The sequence below is a fragment of the Periophthalmus magnuspinnatus genome, chromosome 14 (assembly GCF_009829125.3).
Source record: "Periophthalmus magnuspinnatus isolate fPerMag1 chromosome 14, fPerMag1.2.pri, whole genome shotgun sequence".
Taxonomy (NCBI): Eukaryota; Metazoa; Chordata; class Actinopteri; order Gobiiformes; family Gobiidae; genus Periophthalmus; species Periophthalmus magnuspinnatus.
In genome coordinates, this window is record NC_047139.1 from 21,394,915 (window position 1) to 21,407,125 (window position 12,211).

The following is a 12,211-nucleotide window of genomic DNA, read 5'->3' on the forward strand; positions in this document are numbered from 1 at the left end:
GAAACCAAACCATAGAGCAGAAAAATCCCCAAAAACAATTCTAAATATACAATATTAAAAAAAATAAATAAACAAGAGCTGAAATAACCTTAATAGTAGAATGCAGCATTTAAGTAGTTAGTTTGTGTCCATAATGAGTCATAGAAGTTATTTATGCAAACTTCTACAGCCCAAATCTTATCATATTGTAAAAAATAAAAATATGCCACTACTACAAAGAAAAAGTACCCACAGTAAATATTGAGCCCCAAAAATATTGTTCTATCTGTCATGTATGGATATATCGGTAGTCAATATAATTATTGTGGCAGCCCTAACTTTCCGGTAAATTCCCAAATCTGCTTTTTAAGAATATCTATTTTAGCTGTCCCCATCTGTATTGAATATTATAGGCCTTTAGAATGTTGTGATGTCATCTGAAACCCAGTAATATAAATAAAAGGCTTAGGTTACTGTATTCAGACACATGTTATTCACAATGTAACTGGGACATGGCTTTCCCATCTGGGATTGGGACAAAATAGTGACTTCCATTCCAACCAGATTGATTTGAGATCCCTTTTATCCCAATGTATTTCAAAGCAACAGACTGCTCCCTCTCCTTGTGGGAATAAATGGTTCACAGCGTAATACTTTCTAAACCCAAACACAGGAGCAGCCTTGTTGAGCAGGAGCCTGGGACCGCCGCTTGTCCACGCGACCAGTGCTATAATATTCTCCAGAGAGTATCATTGGCAGGTCTAAAAGTGGCATGTGTCCATGTGTGTGTCCAGGATGGAAACACTCCACACACTGAACAGTTGCTCTTATAAAAACTCATCACTGAAGCCCAAATTGGAAGCCCAGTTAAATTTCACCCAAATAATTACGTCCTGATAGAAATTCGTCTATATAAGAATATAATAATCGTTGTAATGTTGAAGCAGGTACAAAGAGCTTGTCTATTCCAGACAATAACATGGTACAAATAAGACGACATGCTTACTTATATTTAAAACTTAAAAATTAAAATGAAATTAATTACTTTATTTTAGGAAAATAAAATAATTAATGTAAAAAAAAGTTTGTTTTTATCTTTTTATTTCACTGAAAATTAGAGATTGGCCGATATATTGGACCGATATTTGCACTTTTATCGCATTAGCTATCGGCCTTAAATCTCCAGTACAGGCTGATGTTTTAGCTGACCTGCTGCCTAAAAATACCCATGAATGTGAAATTTGAACACTTCAGTGTGAAGAGATAACTACATAAACTGTGACTACACTGCTCTTTTATATGTGTGTGGTAAGAAGGGCTGTGGGTGAGTTTGTAGTAAATGACAGAATTTAGGCAAAATAACCAAAATCTGCCCGACATATCAGCCCAAAAATTATTCTCTTCTCTTCTCTGGATTCTAAACAATGTATGTATCGGCATCGGCAATGAAAAAAAAAAAAAAAATCCATATCATTCGATCTCTACTGAAAATCATGCGCCTTTACTGTGAGTGAGCTTGCATATCCACAAACCTGACTCTTATTTGGCCTGGGGGAGGACCTTCACCTGTTTGCCTCCATGGAAATGTTGTCCTTTTGATTAGAATATTTCACAGTGTGGCATAAAGCCTATCTTTCTCCATGCTTTAAAAACGTTTGGAGCCTGCTGTTGTTTTCATTCTTTTAGATGTGTTCTTAGCCTTGTCTTTAGTTTGGGTTTCATTTTTGAGGGCAGTTGTAGTAGGACTTGGGCAGTGCTCAGATTGGCGCCACAATGCAGTTTGACTATTTCAGTTCTTCACACACCAAATTTTTAGAGACCTTCAGTGGGCTTTGGTTATTCATCACTTAGATTGTATTCCCTTCTACCGTAAATTTCGGATTATAAGCCGCTACTTTTTTTCCACGCTTTGAACCCTGCGGCTTTTACAGCAGTGCGGCTTATATATGGAATTTTACTGGATAACGACCCCTGGGGGGCGCTCTCTAGCTGTAAACGTAAAAGTGAGACAGACGTGGGGAAAGATTCTGCTCTGAAGAATTCACTAGTTTTGATTTTGAACGATCATTTTGCGCATCATGAAATGGATATGATGCAGTTTTTAAGATAAAGAAACAGAAAGGAAACAGAGCAGGGGTCGGCCTTTAACACGCAAAGAGCCATTTGGACCCACTTTCCACATAAAATAAAACACTGGGAGCCGCAAATACTTTTTGACATCTAAAATGAAGATAACACTGTATAATAACAATAATGTAACGGAATAATGTAGGTTTTACTTTCACGGACAAGCCTTCTACACGTGGCAGATAAATATGGCAAAAACAACTTAAGTGCATTAAAAAAATACAACTCACCAAACCGCTGCATCATGCATCGCGCTGATTATGTGATTATGTCTACTCTGCTCCGCAGTTTCTTTAAAAAAACAACAACAAAAAAACTCGTAGCGTATCGTTTAATCCCAGGTGCTTATTCTCCATGTGCCAAAGCAGTTTTGAAGGTTTCATTGCCTTATTTGCTTTTCCCGTATGTTACGCAGAGCGGACTCTGTGCGTGAGTCACCTGTAGCGACAAACCCAGATTTTAAGTAGGCATTGTCTGTTAAATTTATCTTTCTTTTTCTTGGAGGTCGTAGTCTCTTCTTCTGGCTCCTCAGTTGTCCTTTTCCCCTTTGTTAAAAAGATCTCCAAAGACTTTTGTTTTGGCTCATTTTCACTCGCTTGTGGCTCTACTTTAATGCGTCGTGTCTGATGTGTTAAACGTGATACGTCACCGCGGAGACAAGAGCAGATAATAAACTTGCTACTACATCAAATAGATTTCTGTGGCGATTTCCAGCAGGATTTTCATGATACATCTACGGACGAGCTTATTAGTGTGTCATTAGGGACGGGCCAAAGTTGCTCCTGACCCCTGTGCGCACAACGTCTCAAAATCAGGGCTCTTTACGCAGGACTGAGCTGTGTCTGTGTTAGTTCCCAAGCCACGCAGAGCCGCAGTATGAGGCGGAAAGAGGCGCATGCGGCTCCGGAGCCGCGAGTTGCCGACCCCTGAAATAGAGCCACTGCACGTAAGCTCGACATCAATGAATCCAACTTGGTCAATGTAAAAAGACGACAAAAGTTTTCAGAGGAAATAAAAGCAGATTTTCCGTGTTGGTGCAGCTTTATTTTCTAAACCTGCAGATGTGTTCATCCCGTGTTGTTGTCGTGTTGGTGCCAATTTTCAGGCACAGTTTAAAAAAAAGCGTGTCGGTGCAGCGTCTTTCTGTGTAAATATCTCATGTTACAATATGAAAACCTGCGGCTTTTATTCAGGTGCGGCTTATATATGTACAAAATTGATTTTCTCTTCAAATTTAGCTGGTGCGGCTTATATCAAGGTGCGCTCTGTAGTCCGAAATTTACGGTACTTAGTAATTGAATTAACCCTGTTGTTTCTTAACAGTCACATGAACCTTATAAACCCCAAACATCACCCTGACATAGAAGAGCTGTCCTTTTTATTCAGTCTGGTTCTGTCTGCTTTTGAAAGCAGGCAAATAGCAGAGTGCAGAGAAAGTGCTGCTTAACACCACTGTAAAGACAAGTTTTCAGGCTTTCAGGATGTTAAGAGTACGAGCAGAAGGAGCTGTCCATTTTCCCTCTTGTGCCTTTTTGTGTTGGAATGCTGGGAATGCCAGGAGTGCACTGCTCTTCAAAGCTGGAAAGGGAATACTAGGGCTGTCAGGATTATTATTATATCAACTTCAATAAATGATAGATGGACCATTCATGTTTTGGAGGCCAATATTTATTGTACTTTTATTTGTACTAGTGGGGAACTTTTTGTTATTTTTCTGTAATGTGATGAGATTTGAGCTGTAGATGTTTGAGTTTTATGCCTCATTCTAGACACAAACAAACTGTTAGTCTTTCATTCTATTTATTGTTGCTCTGCTCATGTTCTTCAACAATATTGTACATTTAAAATAGTTTTAGATGGGGCTGAATGATTTGTGAAATTGGGAATTTGCTGACAATCATGGTAATGCGATTAGATTTGTGATTTATGTTTTAACAATAGGATTCTGTTCAATGTTTGACAAAATTGACAAGACTGAAATGTGAACTGATGAACTAATACAAGAAATGATTAATGGTCACATTTTTAGACATAATATGTAACAGACATAAAGGTATTTGGTTGTTTGTAAGGAAATTGTGGCACTTTCAAATTGCTTCCATTCAAATTATGATTTTGACTCGATAACAATTAATTGTGCAACCCTAGTTTTGGGAGATATTGTGTCAGTGTCCTAAATTAGTTTAAGACAGTCTAATTTGTAACAGTATATTGCATTTCAAAATGAGTTATCGTGGCAGGCCTGAGTGATACGTGCTGAGTGAGTAAAAGGCTGGGGTGTTGTCATGTCTCGAGGCTTCACTCTGCGTCACACTGGGCTCCGGCTGCCGTGTGAGTGCTGCTTTAGGCATGTCATTAGGTCACTGTGGCTCAACGATGTTAGACCAGGAGCAGACACAGAAAAGTCAACAACTCCACGCCTGCCTTCCTCCGTCCCTGTCATATGGAAGATGTCCTTTGTATCCTGCTAAAGATGATGGATGTAGTCTGTGAGGAGAGAGGAAGGGGCTCAGAAAACTGTTCTGTGGACATGCATTCATCATCAGTACAGCCTGTGCCATTTTTCAAGGGTTCTATTGAGCTTAAGATCAAAGCGACATTAATCAAATTTGAAAAAAGAGATTTTTGTCATGTTTTTGTAAGCTGCTGATCATAGACACTCAAAGATAGTAAGTTCTTCATTCTGCCTGTTGATACAGTGCAGTCACTTGGCTAGCCCATTCTGCACAAAGTTACATCGATTTGAACACTCCATCACATACAAATGCATGGTGAAGCGAATCCCCGTATTCAGATTTGTATTTCATGACAGTTCCAATGTTAACAGCTGTAGGAAAAAATACAGGTTTTCTTCCCAGATTAGCCAAATTCAAAGTGATTGATAGCTTGAGCATCAAATGCCACACCTACAAATTACATATCGATGGCAGGCAACTGTGTTCATATAAAATCATGAGCCAAAACTATATACTTTTTTTTTTTAACTGAATACTTTAAAGTGTATGGAGTTTGAGTAGCTAACATTTCTATTGTTATGTTTTTCAACATGATGTTGTTGGCCTTGTGTTTTCAGTATAAAATAGACCTTGATGAACTCTAGGTCAGCTCATCTCTGTGCAGCCTAAAATATAACCATAGACCACTATGGTTCACCTTGTCCTTTATAAGATTATCATTTGACCCATTACAACCACCTTATTTTATGCGAGTTGTTGAGCTGCAGGAGTGTTTTTGGATCCAGCCGCATGTACGCAGTTGTATTTTCTGTCTGCAGTTCACAAAAATAGAACGCTGCTCTTACTGTTCGGCAGGAGCGTGTGCTGACTTTTATGGGTAGACAAACAGACTTGGGGTGGACATCAAGATTTTGTTGATAACAATTTAATAACACCACTTTTTATATAAGCCACATTGCAAAAGAGTATATTACTTTTATTGACATTAAATGCATATATACTGAGCACTTAGAGAAGCTTAGATCTATAATTTATTAATATTTGTATATATTAGACTGGACACCCTGTTTGTACAAACAGGGCTAGTCAGTGGGCTATTTGTTTCTTCGCAGTTTTGTCCTTCTCTTACACCTCATTTATGCAGCTGAGCCTTCAGTACTATTGTTATCTATGCAATTATAATTACACCTTTAGAAACCACATAAGTGACATGACAGCTCTACAGATGTGCAATGCACTTATTACACAAAATGTACATTCATGAAAAACAGCAACAGTACTCCGGTCAGACAGGGGCACCGGTCAGACAGGGGCACCGGTCAGACACGTGCATATAGGCCATAATAAGTTCTGTGTGTGACACAGTGTCCCCTTAATCATAGGCCTGCGTTAGCACAGCGCCCTCACACTCATCTATCACAGATGCAAATCAAAACCACATCTTTCCTGAAAAAATGTCCTGTATTTCTCTGAAGCGGAGCAGGTCCAGAACAGCCACATGTGTAATAGCCTCGTTATTCCACTAATGCTGTCGCTTCATAAACAGACAGGCTCCTCTCCAGCCACTCACTCCACAGCTCACTCATTGATTACATGACTGCCTGTATTTCTAACTCACATCTAATCACCAGAAACATGAACCTAAATGCAAGTTATTTCCATTGCTTGTGTTGAAAGTTGGCGCTGCTACTGTCGTCTCTTGTGGCATGTGTGCTCTCACTAGAAATCTCCTCAGATGTCTGATTCCTCGGTGGGTTTATCATGGGGTTTATTCAGTGCTGTGTGAGCCAGCTGTGGTTTTCCTTACGTATGCATAAGCCTCTAAAACAACTGGCTGGCCTCTCCGGTTGTAAACGTACATTTTGAGAGCGTGGCACAGCCTCCATAGGAGAGGACAACAACACAAGTTAATGACACACTGACGACCATGTTTGAGGCAGTCTGCTGAGTGACCAGTAGGGTGTACTAAAGGACACTTCAAACAGGCAGAAGTGAAGGGAAAACTGGATTATTTGGCTGTATTTCAAAACTATTTAATTATACTTTTGACACGCAACAGTTTTAGATTTTATTGGACAAGTACTGCTGCCTTAATTACCCTGACCACACACCACTGCTGTTACATGTTCCTGTCATGACCCTGGTTTAAAATGTTGATGTATCCTGGTTTAACCTTGTCTATTTCCTGACCAGTGGATGACTCTTTTCAGATCCAGGTGACGTATTTTGACCTTTTTGCAATAAAGCTTTGAAGTTGGTTTCTCGAGTTCATACACAATCTTTTTTGGGTCTCGGCAGTTTTAATGAGATCCACTGGGAGGCTACGTAACTATAAGTGTCGACCCGGAGAGAATCAGGTATTTTGGGTTGGGCGATTTTACATCTTCTTTAATACCATTCTTAGTGTGATGCAGTGTTCGTCTCTGACTTAATAGGGTGAGCTGAGTTCACCGAGCATCACTTTAAAAGGTTTGAGCAAAAGAACTGCTGTCTCCAAGGCCCCAATGTCCAATTATTTCAAATCACTGCCATTGGTTTTCTGTAAGATGTTGTCGCCCTACAACTGTATGTAGACTCTTTATCCAAAAGAGTTCATTTTTCTTCAACCGCTCTACTACATTGTTTTATTAAAGTGCATATGAAAGATTAGACTACTCATTTAAAGCAAACGTAATATGATTTGATTTAAGAGTTTACTAACAATCTTTCCTATTTTTTTCATTTTAATTTTTACATGTAAACCAGATGTTTACCTACACTTTATAAAAAGACACGGCCTACAACCGTGACTTACACAATAGTTCTGATAAGACTGCTAAAAATATGCTGTATAACTAACAGTGCCTCCATTTTGATTATTTTTGTATTGTAAGTGCCAATTATTCTGTCATAAAAACATGTTTCTTGTACTTAAATTGTCCCTGCAGGAATTTTTATTGATGACAGGTAGAAGCAGCCTTGTCACAATAACACATTTTGAAGTGCTATATATTGCTGACGTAAATAGACGATAAATGATAATATAGAAACTAATTTATGCCAATTTAAAACCCAAAAACTATTCTAAATCTACAATATTGTAAAAAACAAAATCATGAGCTGCTATAAATAAACAGCAGAATTAAACAATTTAATACTTTAACTGCATCTGTAATGAGTCATAGAAGTTATGAATCCAACCTTTTTTTGGATCAAATCTTATCATAAAGCCAAAAAGAAAGCAAAAATCTCCCAGTTGTGCAATGAAAATGTACAAACAATAAATATTGAGCTCAAAATATAGTGATTATCAGGACAGGTCTAGATAGAAGAATTCTGTTTTAGAACCCACAGCTATTGTCTGTATTTTAGTTTTTTCAACTTTTTTTGATTTTTTTTTTATACAAACTGCCACTTGACTGTTGTAAAACTATGATAAATATTTACCACAGGTACTACCCAACCAAAACAAGTAATAATTATATAGTCATAGTCATAGTCATATGCAGTCATTTGACGGTAAACCTGAGCCTGAAAGTGGGACGATTGGTGTGTGACTGTAACACTGGGACTGTAGGTTGTTTAGTCCATTAATCGGTCGATGGAGTCTTAGTTGACCAAAATTTGTATCAGTTGATGAATCATTTTATTTAGATTATAATGATTTATATGGGACAACAGCAGAAAGAGAAGCCAGTGAGTGAGTTAGCTGAAGATTTTGTATTTTCTGGTATTTATATGTAAAAAGATAGATTAAACCCATGACCGAGAATTTCTTTAGTCGACTGCAGCCCCAGAGTGGTGTGTTGCCTGGCACATGTTTTATGAATGCGTCTCACTTGTGGCTGCTGAGATGTTTTTGTGCAAAAATGTGTCTGGTTCAGAGCAGCCCCAGTTATCTGCCTCTTAGACTGTGAAGAAACAAGGCCAGAGCTTTGAAGTAAAGAGAGTACAGCCGCCTCTCGCTAACATTGATCTGCCTTTCACAAATCGTCCTATTTACTTCAGCTTTTGTCCTCCTCTTTGCTTGCTCATTATTTAACCAGTGAAACTCTTAATTGCTCCAAACTCATTCTGTAATTATTTTGTTTTTTTAATTTATTTTTTTTATTAAAGTGCATTATGTAACTTTTTGGGTGCAGTATCCATTACCTGCTAGTTTCAAAGATGTCATTGCTTAGAATGTTTCTCTCTATGGCATTAAATTAATCTATTTCTATGGAGACAAGCAGGGGTGAGGCAAGCCCATAAGAATGCATGTTTATCAAGCAATAAAAGCACCTTGAATGAACAAATGCAAGATAGGCAAGTTTAATGCCATACTGTGGGACAATTCCAGCAAAGCAATAGGTTCTCCATGGAGAAGAACAGGTAGCATGTCCAACAAGAAAAGTACCTGAGCGCATCTTTAAGTCTAATGCTGTTGAATATTTGTGAAATGCTGGAGCGAGTGTTTTTGCTGGTTGAAATCTCTAAATTATAATTTTTTTATTTGGACTTTTTTGCATCTGCAGAGGTGGGATTCCTCTATAATAAGATGAATTCACTTGTATAATCTTTCTCTTTGTGTGTGCACCATAGAAATTGACATGTTAAAAATAATTGCCTCACTAAAGCCTAAAATCAATGTTGTCAATATTTTAATTATGTGGTGTGTGTTGGAACAGTGGTGTTGTCCTGGTTTAGTTCTACACTTTACCCTTGCTTTGTTCATTCAGTGCTAAACCTAGTTTCAGTTTAGACCTGTTCATTTCTTGTACAGTCTTTGAGTCTTTTATTGATTTTAGCCCCAGCCTTTCAACATTGTACGTTATTTCCGAGCCCTTGTAAATCAATAGCTTTCTCTCCAACAGCGTTCAAATACCACAGGTCAAATCATTATTACACCATTTAAAATTATAATTTTTTTTCTAGTTCAGCTCTGAATTCGCCCTTTTTTTGTGTCTGCAGGGGCCTAAGGTCTGGCCGTCACCTGGACGACGAGGATTTTGTGCCTGAGTTGGCTCACATCCATCCCAGAGAGCGCCCCGACTGGGAGGAAACCATCAGTGCCATGGTGAGAAGTGTACAGGTCCAGATACAGTGTCATGCTGCAGGAATGATTCAGTTTAAGTTTCAATCTTACTATTATGACAAACCATAATTAGTAAACGCATAATGTAAAGTATGTCTTTGTTTGCCAGAGTATCAAACACTATGTAGAACTAACGGCCTGATAGAGATTGGCTTACCCTTTCTAATCAGTTTTGGTCACATAAAAAAAAAGAAAAAAAAAGGTAAATGATCACATTCATCAGCAGTTTTCCACCTTCAAGGCACTCAGAGCACTTCACATCAAGGAAACACTCAACCACCTTGCCCCAGTGTCAGTGTACACATTCATACACCAGTATACACTGATGCTGGGGGCAAGTGGGTTAGGTGTCTTGCTCAAGGGCACAACAACAACACTCATCTGTACGAGCTGGAATCACACCAGTGATGTTTATGTCAAGAACAGGATTCAAACCACCAACCCTCAGATCAGTGGACAAACACTCTACCAACTGAACTACAGTCTCCTTAATGTGATTACTATATCTCTATTTATCAGACTTTTTGTTATTTATCCCAATGCCAAATAATTACACCATAAAGCAGGGGTGCTCAAACTTTTTCAGTATGTGAGCTACTTTTAAAATGATCGTGTCTGGAAGATCTACCACCTAATACAAAAATGTTAAACATATATTTATTTGTAAATGTATTATGAATTCTTACATGTACAGTGCATTTTGATGTACCTTGCACAACGTCATGAGATAATACTGCACAACACAACTGAACTTCTTACACGTTCATAATTACTTGAATGATAATTACTGCTCTGACTTGCACTGAATGGAATCGGTGAGGGATGCATAGTTTGGGCAGTAGCTTCTGACAGCCAGGAGTAAAATTGCATTTTTCATTTGAAAGCGATAACAGAGCTAATCATATTGATTAACATGATTTTTACGGCTATAAAAAAAAGACAAAACTGTAAACGAAGTATCAGAATTTACTGCATTTTTTCACACAACTACTTCTATTTTACACATCCATCCATATTTTTTCTTTTACGCATCGAATAAATGACTGGGAAAATCCCCGCAGCACCCGTGCTCTCATTTGTCACCTTCGAGGGACAACAGGCAGATTACCGTAATGATGGTAAAATATTTAGATAGCCCCATGTCTCCGCTTTGAGACGCCGTTTGAGTTTGAATGAGAGCACGACTGGGCGCGGAGTTATGCTGCTGGAAAGTCCGCAACCCGCTCTATCAGTGACGATAGGATCCGACGCTATAGGGTTAAACTAACTCGCGCTTGTTTATGCGTGTGCAGCGCCCATGATGTGACCTAGGGTCAGGTGTAATCTGACTGGTTGTCCTGTATATTAGTCGTGTGACTGGATGGATGACGGGACGTGATCTACCCAAAATGCCTTCGCGATCGACTGGTAGATCACGATCGACGTAATGAACACCCCTGCCGTACCTCTACACCTCCCGCAGCAGAGGCGATGTGTACAGACCTCTGCAAACAAATCTTAATTTGTTTTGGTTCAAGGCTGATCTCCAACTGAAGCTGACAGACTGCATTTTGATTTCTATTTTCTGTCAAATATATAAAAATAACACACATTTGTGATTAGGTTTATAGATTGGGTTTGTACTAAGGTTTGTAATGCAAATGCAGGGCAGCTGTGGCTACAATAGTAGCTTACCATCACCAAGTGTGGAAATTAATGAATAATGATAATAGTGTAGCGCTTTGAGAGGCTTTGACAAGCCTGTAAAGCGCATTACAAGTGTAAGCCATTATTATTATTATTATTATTAACTGGAACCTAATTTCAAAATGTTTAATTATAATACATTAGATTGTTACTAAAAAAGTTCTCTTTTTTTTTTTTTTTTTTATTGTTACTTCCCAACACCACTATGGATCTAACTGGGATAATCTCTTCCTCACAGTTATAACTAGGTGTGCAGTGATGAGCTGATGTCTTGCTCTATTGAAACCGTGTCCGTCTATCCCTGGAACACAATCACACAGTCATGACTAATGCAGACGTTTGCTGTCACCCTGAGGCTGCTCTACTCCTCACTCTTTGCATAGATATCCATCTGCAGCTGCATCTCAACTATCATCTGTTTACTGTCCACATTGGGCTTCGTTCCCTACCATGCATCATTCAGTATTGCCCCCTTCTTGCCTTCTTTGGTTAGAGTCTGGAAACTGGCATCAACAGTACGGTAAAAATGAGGCCGTCTCCATGGTAACATACCGAGCCACCCATGGTCGGCGCGTGGTTGGAGCCCAGTGCTCACTTCGATCAGGCAACAGTCAGAGAGCAGGAGGAAGTACAGTCTCACCGGGGCTGATGAATATTGATCAGAGGCGGGGTCTAAACGCTGCGTGTCTGCTCGTCTTTGTTCAATATTTGATAGGTATATACATTATAGATATCTGTGATGACTCCAATGGCTCTGAGCAACTTCTGTTAGTCGTCACACCAACGCCCTGTTGATCTGTGGAGGATCGAGAGCACAGCCTCACAGCACATAAGGCTTTTTCCAAACATCTCACAGTGGGACTAAAACATAAAACTCCACCCCCAAACACATTTAAAACAGACCTGATAA

At 38.9% G+C, this 12,211-nt stretch overlaps 1 protein-coding gene across 3 annotated transcripts in view; it reads left to right on the forward strand.

Moving 5' to 3' along the window:
* Positions 1-12,211, forward strand: part of arhgap32b (Rho GTPase activating protein 32b) — a 121,123-nt gene that overhangs the window by 35,330 nt on the left and 73,582 nt on the right. For all 3 annotated transcript variants that reach the window (XM_033977785.2, XM_055226920.1, XM_055226921.1), the window contains one exon: positions 9,492-9,597. In XM_033977785.2, the coding sequence (XP_033833676.1) occupies positions 9,492-9,597 (106 nt within the window). The remainder of the gene's footprint in view (positions 1-9,491; positions 9,598-12,211) is intronic.